Genomic DNA, 12,336 nt, shown 5'->3' with positions numbered 1-12,336 from the left:
TAACATGCAGGTCTTTTTACCCTTACAAATATCAACCATGGTTTTACTACACATAAAACCGTGGTTACTATAGTTAAACCATGGTAACCACAAATTATCCATGGCTTTGCTACAGTAACCCTTGAAAAACATGATATTTAGAGTGAAAACTGTGCCTATACATACTGCATGGTAAACAATGTGGCAAAATAAACTTGCTTACTACACAATAAAACCATGATTAATGTTTTTAATCCTGAACACTGACGCTATTCGAGTTAAGGTGTGGGGGATGGGGGGAGTTCAGGAGTGGGGGATGGGGAGAGGTGAGAAATGGAGTTTAGTGCTACACTTGTAGCCGTCTCCAGTCTTAATTGGTAGCCACGCCCTCCCCTCCCCCCTGCACGTGCCTTTGGAAATGGATGAGAGAAGAAACAGGTTCAATGGGCGCTTGGAGCAATATCGACTTCATCATGATAGGTGTGCCAGTCGGTTTTTACAAACTTTTACACAGCAGGTAAGATTTGATGATTATTCTTTTAAACACATGTAGAGAGAGAACTATAGAACAGACACCTCTGATGCTACATTGTTTCTGTTAAGGTCAATAACATTTGATTTGTTTGACAGCTTAAATTGACTGATTATTGTATTTGACAACACATATATTTGATAGGACACTAATAAAAATCATTTATAAAGTTGAAATTCTCATGGAAATTAATTAGTTGTTCAATCCTTAACGGGAAATTTAATTTCTGACCCTGACATGGATGGAATGTTAAAATGTAGTGTAAAAAAGGTGAATAAGGTACTAAACATTACTGTCTTGTCTAGTGGTACTCTGCAGCTGTATTGTTGCCTGTATATGGAATTATGTTGTTTAGGCTGATATATAATATCACCCTTCAATCTTCTCTTTGCTTTTAGGAAACAATGTAAGGAAGTTTAAAACAGGTATGTGCCTTTCCAATTTTTTAATTAATTACTAGTAATTGTAAATGCTATTTAGTAAATAAAATAAAGTGAAAACATAATACAAATTAATCCCTTGTCTGGAATCCTGACACGTTAATGACAAAATAATAAATGAATCTTGGATACAGAGTGATATTTTTAAATTGGCATCTAAATTGTTAATTACTTCGTTTATATTACTTCTGTTTTATTCTAATCATATTCTGAAGAACGGAGTATTAGTAAGATAATGTTGTATTTATACCCACATTGGCTTGGGCAATGGTTTTATGACCTTAGAAATATAATGCGTGAAGTGGTAAACATCTTCTATTACCTTGTTTCAAATTTAAAATGCTGGTACTCAGAGCCTAAAGAACAAAGCATGCATTTTATTCTCATCATTTTAAATTTAAATCGAGTTTTACAAGGTTTTTGTACAACCGTGATGTCATGCAGCTGAAATATTTCTGCAAAGGACACTAAAATTTCCTATGTCCTTTCACTTACTAAAAAGGATCAGTTAAGCTTGATAACACTTGTTAATTTGATAATTTTTTTAATTACACATTTACAACTAGGGTTTGGTATCGAAAACCAGAATCGATTGAGAATCGGAATCGAAAGGCTAGGAATCGGATCGGAATCGATTGGAATAGAAATCAGATACTTGAAATTAAAATTAATTATTGTGTGCATTTACATTTACATGTAGTCATTTAGCAGACGCTTTTATCCAAAGCCACTTACAGAGAGTTCAGGGAGCAATAAGTGATATGTCATACAGGAGCAATAACACAATAGGTGCTAATACAAAGTTACTAGTTTCAATAAAAGCCAGACCAATACCTGTTGAGAGAAATGAAATGTTCAGAAATGTGCATGTGTTAACTTGTGATAAAGCACAGGAGCCACAAACTGACCATAGTTTCATTATATTAACTAGAGTTTAACCATGATGTAGTTAAGCTATGGTAATACAAATTGTAACAAATCAAACAAAACATGGTTGCTATGTGTATATACACACAAAACAAGCCAATAAGCAGGCTAAATGATCACACAGGTTGATATCTAAATGTTTTACTTCACCTGTGGAATCGGAACTGGGAATCGATAAGCAGAATCAGAATCTATAAAATTCAAACTATACCCAACCCTATATACAACTGGGTTTGTCAGTAGCTGCGTTTACATGGACACATGGGATTGAATTTAATCAGATTGCACAATCTGAATGTAGTGTTTACATGAAAGGTCAATAAAGTGATGTGATTGATGTACGTGTTTACATGACAAGCTTCAAATCCGATATAATCTGCTGACATGCGCACACTGCACAAGTGTTCACCTAAATACCCACTAAAACAGTGTTTTAAAGCACATGTTGTGTATATTTTATTTTACAAACGCCACGAAAAAATGTACAGTTTATAAAGGCAGAATAATGTCTCGTGCCAATGAAGCATGAGCACATCTGATGCGGTTTTACCACGGTAAAACCATGACAAAACTACCAAGACCCACCAGAGCGTCTGCAGGCAAACAATAATTGAATAAATGTTTAGCAACAACAGCTAATACCCAACTTTAGAAGTGATGATATGCGGATCCATATATCAGCATTAACGGTATAAACAGAGACGGGCGCGGTATCATTACAATATTCACACAAACGGCTCCTTAAACAATGTTGTAAGAACAGATGTGTTTATTTTATGTCACAGACACCAGCATAATAATGCACAATTCATAAACGCAAAATAATGTCTACATGTCAATGAAGCAATGTCGTTACAGCAACTTACCATGGTGAAAACAGTTAATCCTTCCAATGTAAGTAAACGATAAATAAAATAAATGTTCGGTAGCCTACTGATGAAATTTTATGATTAGATATTTTAGCCTACAGTATGTTTGCACATCTGCAAATGTGTCGTGTTTTAAAAAGGAACTGAGAAACTGTGGTTAAAAACTCACTCCAGGTTAAGACCATATTAAATGTCCAGTTAAGACATTTTAAATGCAGAGGAACATTAATATGTTCATTTAGAGATGACAAGCATATGGAAATGTGTACCGCTTTGTCAGATTTATGGTTTTTGGTTTCTTTAGCAACAGCTGCTCCGTTCCGTTCGTCATTCGCCCTTACGTCTGTACAAGCCAGCGTCGTCTTTGCACATGCGCACAACTTCCTACTTCGGTTTTTAATCTGATCAAGCGTTTACATGTCCTATCAAGCGGATTACAAACGGCATAAACCTCCCCTTACAATCCGACTAAAATTTCAATCGGCTTGGGCATTTTTAATCTGATTGACGTGTTTATATGGAGCGTTTTCATTCGGATTGCGATGTGTCCATGTAAACGCAGCTAATGATGATAAAGTATCTCTTTAAAGTTGAACCCTATCTCATGATGATTTTACTTTTAACTTACAGCCAGATGATTTTCATGAGGAGAGTGATTCATCGGAATTGTCCGGCTGTGCTCTATTAGACCCCGATTATGAACCAACTTGCAGTGCATCATCATCATCCTGTGATGTTGAAGAATCAAGTCCAGACAAAGGGTTGACACTGAATAAAGAAGTTCTTGAAAGTTCAGATGCCAATTCAAGTGACAGTGAAGATCAGCCCACAGGCAAGTGTGCCATTAAAAAACAAAAGAAGCTCATAACATATTCGAAAAGACACAGTAAACAAATAAAGACAAAAAAAGGCAAATCAGTCCTGACCCTAAAAACCTGTACCAAACAAGAAGACCAAAAAAGAGTGTGGGACAAAAAACATTACTGCCTTTACTGTGGCAAATCACAGATGAAGGTATCAAGACACTTGGAGAGAAAGCATATTGAAGTTAGAGATGTGGCATATGCCTTCAGCTTTCCACTAGGATCAAAGCAAAGAAAGAGTCTTTTAGAACAGCTGCGCAATAAAGGAGACTTTAAACACAATAGAAAAGTTCTAGAAAAAGGCAGAGGACAAATCGTGACGTGGAAGCAGCCGTCCGAACAAGCTTCCGTTAAAGACTATTTGCCTTGCCCATATTGTTTCGGTATGTTTAAGAAAAATGACCTGTGGAGACACCAGTCCTCATGCAGAACTAAGAAAACATGTGCTGCAGATGAAAAAGTGAAAAACAGACGAGGGAGAGTACAGAGTCGTGCTGCATGCTTGCTTCCAACATCAGCTTCATCAGACGGTTGTCAGGCGGTCATCAACAATATGAGACATGATGATGTGTCTTTTCACATCAGGAAGGATTCTTTGATTTGCAAATATGGCGAATCGTTGTACGCAAAACATGGTCGTGTGAAGTCTAGGCACCAGTACATTGCACAAAGAATGAGGGAGCTTGGCCGATTCATGTTAGTAGCCAAAGACATGGACATGACTGTCAATTATCTCGAAGATTTGTGTGTTCCATCGAAATTTCTGTTTGTGGTTAATGTTGCCAAGAATCTTACACAGTTCAGTCCAGGCAAAAATGAATTTGGGAAGCCTTCGACAGCAGTCAAAATTGGATTCTGCCTTAAAGGGGCTGCAGAGGTTCTGATTGGGCAGACTCTTATCAATGATGATGATCTGGCAGAAAGGAAAGCAAAAAAGTTTTATGAACTTCTGGAGAAAAACTGGAGAAACAGTGTATCCATTACTGCTCACCAATCAATTCAAGAAAAAAGGTGGAATAAACAAGATGACATCCCCCTCACCAAAAATGTGATTGTTCTGCGAGACCATCTCAGGAAGGTAGAAGATGAAGCAGTAAGGCAGTTGACACAACAGATGAACTTGCATGCATACAAGACTTTAAATGAGACCGTATTGGCACAGGTCATTATCTTCAACAAGCGGCGTGAAGGTGAAGCATCACGTTTGACACTGGACACCTACAAGCAAGCAAGCACAGGGACCATTAATGAGGACATTTTTGGAACCTTGTCACCTTTAGAAAAGGAGCTGAGCAAGCTGTTGACCCGACTAGAAATCAGGGGAAAACGAGGCAAGAAGGTCCCAGTTTTTTTGACAACAAGAATGAAGGAGTCAATCGACTTGATGCTTCAAAAGAGAGAAGAAGCTGGTGTACTTGCTGAAAATCCTCATCTTTTTGCAAGACCTGGTGTGATGACAAACATACGTGGTTGTGACTGTCTGCGAAAATATGCAGAAGAAAGCAAAGCAGAAAACCCTGAACTCCTGAGGTCGACTAAATTAAGAAAACAGGTTGCCACTCTCTGCCAACTCCTGGACCTTAGTGAACAAGAGCTGGAGCAAGTTGCAAGGTTCATGGGGCACGATATCAGAGTCCACTGTGACTTTTACAGACAGACTGACAAAATGTTTCAAATTGCCAAGATAAGTAAGCTTCTGTTTGCAATGGAACAAGGCAGTGACAATTTAAGAGGGAAGAACCTCAGTACACTTACTCCTTCTGTCTGTGGTAAGTTTGTACTTGGTTTTATTGCCAATGCCAATTAAATTTTCTTTTAAAATTGCTAGTGGCATAGCCACGGGTCATTTTTGTTAAATTACCATTAGTTTGGACAACAGTAAAACCATTGATATTAGTAGATAAAATAGTGTACTGTATTCTGGTATGGTCTGTGTGCTTGTGACTTGCTCCTAATATTTGATCGTCTCTTACAGATCCCACATCAAGATCTTTAAGTGTCCCACAGAGACAAAGCAAGAAAATGGAAAGAGAGCAGGATGAGGGTATGTTTTTAATTTGAACTATATAAACCAGGGGTCCCCAAGCTCAGTCCTGGAGGGCCGGTGTCATGCAGAGTTTAGCTCCAACCCTGATCAAACACACCTGAAGCAGCTCATCAAGATCTGACTGGGCACAGCAGAAATGTCAGAAAAAAGACAGGTGTGTTGAGGCAGGACACTGGCCCCCCAGGGACAAGTTTGGGGACCCCTGATACTATTAAAGGTGATTCTCATAGTCCAATACAAAATCACTACTATGACCTCAATATTAAGAAGAAGAAATGTCACTTTAGTTTGTTCTTGTTTTTCAGGTGAATGTTCTGATCTTGTTATGCCCTCAAAAAACACTGCAGTGGGAATGGGACTTCAAATGAAGATTGTGAGTTCATTTGTGTTTATCATAAAAGCTACAACAGTTCTGCCTTTTAACAAGGCAACCGTACAGGGTTTTCCATAACGTTCATACTTGCCCTGTTAGTTAAAAGGCATATGTCAGTGCTCACTTTGTTTTTCAGATGAAGGCTTTGAACCCTCTTGCCCTGAAAAGACACTTGAATCATGCCATGAGGATGGGAGTTCAGATGTAGATGGTGAGTTTTGATCTTGTGAAAGGGTTTCTCATGAAGGCTCATTGTAGATCTTCCACTGTTAGCACTTCAGTACACATGGAAGATAAGAGGTGTTTTTTCTTGTTTTTGCAGGTACAACTTTGATTGTTTTGCTTGTAGTCAATGTGTCTCATGTGCAGCTGCTTTGTAACAATGAAAATTGTAAAAGCGCTATATAAATAAAGTTGAGTTGAGTTGAGTGTTACTACCGTCACTAACTAACAGCTCCTGGTGCATTTCTGTGACCTCTGTAGGTAACTGCCCAGGAGAAAAACTGCTCAAGAAGCCTACACCAAAAAAGAAAAGTGAAAAATGCACAAGGAGTGGGAAAGAAAAGGGTAAGTTCTTGAAGGCTTGGTCATACTAGATGATTTATTAATCTTATCTGATTTTAAATCGGAAGCACAGTTTCAACACAACAGATATTTTAAGCAATGTGGTAACAGAAAATCGTTGGTACTCATTGACTTTTATTGTATGGATACAAAACCAACGAGTCAATGGGTACCAATGGCTTTCTGTTATCAACTTTTTTCAAAATATCTTCTGTGTTCTGCAGAAGAAAGAAAGCCATACAGGTATGAAATGACACGAGGAGAGCATTTTTCTTTCATTTTTGCGTGAACTATCCCTTTAAACCACAAAGAAATGTCCGAAATACCAGTACTTTTGTGGCTATTATATACACTCGTGGTCTTTTTTCCCCCTCATTTAACTTAATTTGAATAATGTTTATTAAACAATTCAGATAGCCTACTTTCCATTTTTTTGACAGGCAAATTCGGCTGAAGTTTTATAGCACAAAACAAGATGAGAGATGCAAGCGCTACTCTTTGTGTAGATTAATTTTACATAGAGCACCTGCAATTTCTAGTAGGAATTTCTTTTGTGTAATGAATGCCTGCACACATTGGTTTGGGTAGTTGTGCGTTAAATAATTAAAACAGAAAAACATGTGCTCTCTCTTTGACACATTCATCATTTCTTGAACCACTACAGTATGCACAATATACTTCACACTAACTCTACATACTGAGCATCTTAGGCACAGACATTTGAAAATCAATTGACTTTTTGGCAGTCCTACAATTGTGTACTGTCCGTTTAAGAAATCTGCATTTTGGTCTCTGTTTTCAAGGTTACAAAATCTACGTTGTCAATTTGATCTATTTTTTTTACGTTGTCTTTTGTTATTTGTAGAGTCACCCAAGGTAACTGTGAGGAGACCATGGAGGGAAGCAGAGAGGAGAGCAGTGAACAAACACCTGGGAAAGTATATGGCAGAGCGCAGAGTTCCTGGAAAAGTTGAGTGCATGCAGTGCATAGAAGAAGAGAAAGCTCTGAGGGAGAGATCATGGAAAGATGTCAAGAACTTTGTTCACAACTCAATTGTCACTCTTAACCGGAGATCTGCTTCTCGAAAACTTGCACTTTAAAGGGTTTACATCTTGCATTCTAATTGTTCTGTTCATAGTTTTGTTTTAAGATCTCTTAAGCTGTCTTCACTCCTTGTTCTCCTCACACTTACCTTGTGTGACTGTCTCAAGCTCTTTCTCTCTCCTTCTTTCTCTCTGTTTCTCTGTCTCTCAAGCTCTTTCTGTCTCGTTTTCTCTCTTTCTCTGTCTAATTGTCTTTTTTAGTTTTAGTATTTTTGGTTTTAACATTCAGTTGTTGTTGTTGTTAAACTGAACCTTTGTTCATCTGTCAGGCCTGTTAACCAGTTAGTTTTCAAATGTGGTCTTCTGTATTGAAGAGTCTTGGACTATATGATCTGCAAATATCTGCAATTAAAATAAATGTAGATCTGGTCACTGGAGATTACATCTTTCTTGGAAGTTATTGGGTATTGATATATGTTGCTGTAAGTTTGGTTTATCTAATTAGGTTAGATCAAGAATTCGAACATGTACTTAATTGATGGTCACAACATAAAATAGAAAATAAGTGCATACTAAAAATGCTTGAAATAACCTTTTGACAAATGAACTCAATAGCGCCCCCATGAAAATGTCCTCACTCTGGGGGTAAAATGCTGGCTCTTTGCCTTTGTTGTTTTAAGAAGATGAGGTGAAAAGTGAGCTCAGGGACACACCTAGTGTTGAGTTGTGGCATACATTTGTCTGTAATTGAAGCAGAAATGGTGGTCCTCAGAATGCAGGTTAAACTACTCGGTCCTCATCTTGATAGATGTGCAGGAATGCGTGTGTGTGTGTGTGTGTGTTTGAGAGTTGACATTTGAAAGTAAACATCATCAGCAGAACATTCTATCAATGTAAGTCTATGGGATTTTTTGGGAAGTTTGATCAGCTGTTTTAGGAAAACCGTAAGTCTGATCCCTTAGAAATGATATAGCAACTCAAGTCACACCAGCCTGAAGATCTGTGTGATCTGTGTGAAATTAAATTATTCCTGAATAAATAAATGTTAAAAAGAAATAAGTAAAAAAACTAATATGGTTTACGTGTAGCTTGTTAAATTATTGTTACACACTAAACATACAGGTATCTTTCAGGTTGGTAGAGGTAATAGTCTCTTTCTGATTTTCATTTCAGAAAATGTACGCATACTGAGGCAGAGGCAAAGATGAGGGGCTGTTTTTGAGATCATGGCAGGGGTCATCCTCATACAGCACTGGAACTGTGATGTCCTCCGTGATCTCTTCCTCAAATACCTCATCGACTTCCTCCACCAGCCTGTCTTCCTCCTCTGGGTTCTGGAGCACTGGAGTCAGTGTTTTGCCAGTCTGGCTGTAAAGGTACTCCATACCCAGCAATTCACCTACAAGAATGAAATGGAAAAAAGAAAGTTTTCTTAATATTTTGTCAAGTATATTAAATGCAAAATATATAAAAAGTAGAATATTACAAAATAACAAATTAATGAATTTCTTGCCTGTATCCTGTTTCCAGGAGCCATCTAAATCTCTGGCCCTGGTACTTCCCAAACTGAAGTTTGCAGTGAGCCAGTACTAAAACCTGGTCACTGGGGTCTCCACCGTTTGTGCTGACAAAAGTACTGGCCTCTACCAGCACGTGCTCCTTCGGTTTGGCCATTCCAGACTCAACATTTTCAAGGCGCTTCGCCTCTGGCGATGGCGCCATGAGGAGTCGGGTTGATGTTGCCAATTGGCGGCGAAAAACGGGGTNGATAATAGCAGCCTGGCACTCGAACAGTAGAAGTTGATTCATTGCTCTCCATGCCCGGTGACGTTACTTTCTCCAGAATGTGGTGACGTTACTGTTCTCGAGAAGTTTCTAACTCAACTCAACTCAACTTTATTTATATAGCGCTTTTACAATTTTCATTGTTACAAAGCAGCTGTACATGAGACACATTGACTACAAGCAAAACAATCAAAGTTGTACCTGCAAAAACAAGAAAAGGTTGAAAACACAGAAGACAGACACACCCACACACAAAACACTCCACACACACAACACGCACACGCACCAACACACACAGACACACAGACACAAACACACACACGGATGCGCACGCCCACACACACAACACACACACAGCATTCCTCGCACAATCTATCAAGATAGAGGAACACCGAAGACTAGTTCTAATCCTGCACCCCTTCTAGGAGACCACCCATTTCTGCTTCCAATTACAGACAAAATCTGTCATGCCACACAGTTGTCATCACTAGGTGTGTGCCTCTAGCTATCGTTCTTCATCATCTTCTTTAAATACAATCAAAGGCATAAGAGCGCATTTGTACCCCCAGACAGTGTAGGACATTTTCATGGGGGTCTGCAGCATTATTCGAGTTTCATTTGCTCTAACATTAGAGGTTATTTCAAGTATTCTTTTATGCACTATATGATCTCTCTATTTATGTTGTGATAACTCATCAATTAAAGTACAGTCACTATGTCTACCATTACTGGATTAACCATACTTGAAGCAACATAATAGATACCAATTAAACTTCATAGAAAATCTAAGTCTACACTTTGGTGCTCGATCACCCCAATTATGACTTATATTGCACGATATTATGCAGAGTATATAGTCAGACTCTTTACAGAAGACCCTAGCATTTAAACTATACTGTTACAGTGCTGATGTGCAAGTCATTTAACAACACGAATTTAACAAATACTTACTAAGCATAGCGAGAAAGAACAGCGAAGAGCTTGATGATGCAGGAAACAAAGAAAGAGAGTGTAAATCTTGAAAAACGTAATTTTTAAGATGTGCCTTAAAGTCCACGAAAGGTCAGTTTACACAACAAGAGCTGCAATGTGGTAAAAACAGAGGAGAGCAAGTACAACAATCAAAGAATGAGTACGCAGAAGAAGACCCGAGCGAATTACAGAGAATCGAATTGACGAAACATGAGGAAACTTAAACTTGCTACAGAACAGTGTAGAGAACAGACTGTAGAGATTAAGATTTTCAAAAGACCATGCAACTCGAGAACGGTACCTTCTTGGAATAAAACGCAAATAGCGTGTTACAGTGCATTTGCTCTTCGAGAAGCAGATCTCCGGTTATGAGTGACAATTGAGTTGTGAACAAAGTTCTTGACATCTTTCCATGATCTCTCCCTCAGAGCTTTCTCTTCTTCTATGCACTGCATGCACTCAACTTTTCCAGGAACTCTGCGCTCTGCCATATACTTTCCCAGGTGTTTGTTCACTGCTCTCCTCTCTGCTTCCCTCCATGGTCTCCTCACAGTTACCTTGGGTGACTCTACAAATAACAAAAGACAACGTAAAAAAAATAGATCAAATTGACAACGTAGATTTTGTAACCTTGAAAACAGAGACCAAAATGCAGATTTCTTAAACGGACAGTACACAATTGTAGGACTGCCAAAAAGTCAATTGATTTTCAAATGTCTGTGCCTAAGATGCTCAGTATGTAGAGTTAGTGTGAAGTATATTGTGCATACTGTAGTGGTTCAAGAAATGATGAATGTGTCAAAGAGAGAGCACATGTTTTTCTGTTTTAATTATTTAACGCACAACTACCCAAACCATTGTGTGCAGGCATTCATTACACAAAAGAAATTCCTACTAGAAATTGCAGGTGCTCTATGTAAAATTTATCTACACAAAGAGTAGCGCTTGCATCTCTCATCTTGTTTTGTGCTATAAAACTTCAGCCGAATTTGCCTGTCAAAAAAATGGAAAGTAGGCTATCTGAATTGTTTAATATACATTATTCAAATTAAGTTAAATGAGGGGGAAAAAAGACCACGAGTGTATATAATAGCCACAAAAGTACTGGTATTTCGGACATTTCTTTGTGGTTTAAAGGGATAGTTCACGCAAAAATGAAAGAAAAATGCTCTCCTCGTGTCATTTCATACCTGTATGGCTTTCTTTCTTCTGCAGAACACAGAAGATATTTTGAAAAAAGTTGATAACAGAAAGCCATTGGTACCCATTGACTCGTTGGTTTTGTATCCATACAATAAAAGTCAATGAGTACCAACGATTTTCTGTTACCACATTGCTTAAAATATCTGTTGTGTTGAAACTGTGCTTCCGATTTAAAATCAGATAAGATTAATAAATCATCTAGTATGACCAAGCCTTCAAGAACTTACCCTTTTCTTTCCCACTCCTTGTGCGTTTTTCACTTTTCTTTTTTGGTGTAGGCTTCTTGAGCAGTTTTTCTCCTGGGCAGTTACCTACAGAGGTCACAGAAATGCACCAGGAGCTGTTAGTTAGTGACGGTAGTAACACTCAACTCAACTCAACTTTATTTATATAGCGCTTTTACAATTTTCATTGTTACAAAGCAGCTGCACATGAGACACATTGACTACAAGCAAAACAATCAAAGTTGTACCTGCAAAAACAAGAAAAAACACCTCTTATCTTCCATGTGTACTGAAGTGCTAACAGTGGAAGATCTACAATGAGCCTTCATGAGAAACCCTTTCACAAGATCAAAACTCACCATCTACATCTGAACTCCCATCCTCATGGCATGATTCAAGTGTCTTTTCAGGGCAAGAGGGTTCAAAGCCTTCATCTGAAAAACAAAGTGAGCACTGACATATGCCTTTTAACTAACAGGGCAAGTATGAACGTTATGGAAAACCCTGTACGGTT

The 12,336-nt window shown here is 38.2% G+C and overlaps 2 protein-coding genes across 3 annotated transcripts in view; one reads left to right on the top strand and one right to left on the bottom strand.

The window, feature by feature from the left end:
- The first annotated feature begins 233 nt into the window (after window positions 1–233).
- LOC130549917 (uncharacterized) lies at window positions 234–8,447 on the top strand. Of its 2 annotated transcripts, XM_057327261.1 has the most exons (7): window positions 234–936; window positions 3,378–5,379; window positions 5,586–5,654; window positions 5,963–6,030; window positions 6,167–6,241; window positions 6,514–6,597; window positions 7,460–8,447. In XM_057327261.1, the coding sequence occupies exons 2-5, from the start codon at window positions 3,756–3,758 to the stop codon at window positions 6,236–6,238; spliced, it is 1,833 nt and encodes a 610-aa protein (XP_057183244.1). In that variant the 5' UTR covers window positions 234–936; window positions 3,378–3,755; the 3' UTR covers window positions 6,239–6,241; window positions 6,514–6,597; window positions 7,460–8,447. The 2 variants fall into 2 exon arrangements, with proteins under 2 accessions (XP_057183244.1, XP_057183243.1); XM_057327260.1 differs by lacking the exon at window positions 234–936 and having other exon boundaries at window positions 3,278–5,379.
- A 2,381-nt stretch (window positions 8,448–10,828) lies between these two features.
- LOC130549916 (uncharacterized) overlaps window positions 10,829–12,336 on the bottom strand; it is a 28,030-nt gene continuing 26,522 nt past the window's right edge. Inside the window, exons 5-7 of the mRNA XM_057327259.1 lie at window positions 12,182–12,256; window positions 11,826–11,909; window positions 10,829–10,963 (exon numbers count right to left, since the gene is read on the bottom strand). Coding sequence (XP_057183242.1) covers window positions 12,185–12,256 — 72 coding nt within the window. The 3' untranslated portion in view covers window positions 10,829–10,963; window positions 11,826–11,909; window positions 12,182–12,184. The remainder of the gene's footprint in view (window positions 10,964–11,825; window positions 11,910–12,181; window positions 12,257–12,336) is intronic.

Source organism: Triplophysa rosa, unplaced genomic scaffold (genome assembly GCF_024868665.1).
Source record: "Triplophysa rosa unplaced genomic scaffold, Trosa_1v2 scaffold194_ERROPOS603063+, whole genome shotgun sequence".
Classification (NCBI taxonomy): domain Eukaryota; kingdom Metazoa; phylum Chordata; class Actinopteri; order Cypriniformes; family Nemacheilidae; genus Triplophysa; species Triplophysa rosa.
This window is presented reverse-complemented; position numbering and strand designations above follow the sequence as displayed.

What these genes read in the sequence shown, in the direction of transcription:
- LOC130549917 (XM_057327261.1), top strand. Translation starts at nt 3,756, where the DNA reads ATGAAGGTATCAAGACACTTGGAGAGAAAGCATATTGAAGTTAGAGAT. An exon ending in ACTTACTCCTTCTGTCTGTG is followed by an intron (nt 5,380 to 5,585) that starts GTAAGTTTGTAC and finishes CGTCTCTTACAG; the next exon opens with ATCCCACATCAAGATCTTTA. An exon ending in TGGGACTTCAAATGAAGATT is followed by an intron (nt 6,031 to 6,166) that starts GTGAGTTCATTT and finishes TTTGTTTTTCAG; the next exon opens with ATGAAGGCTTTGAACCCTCT.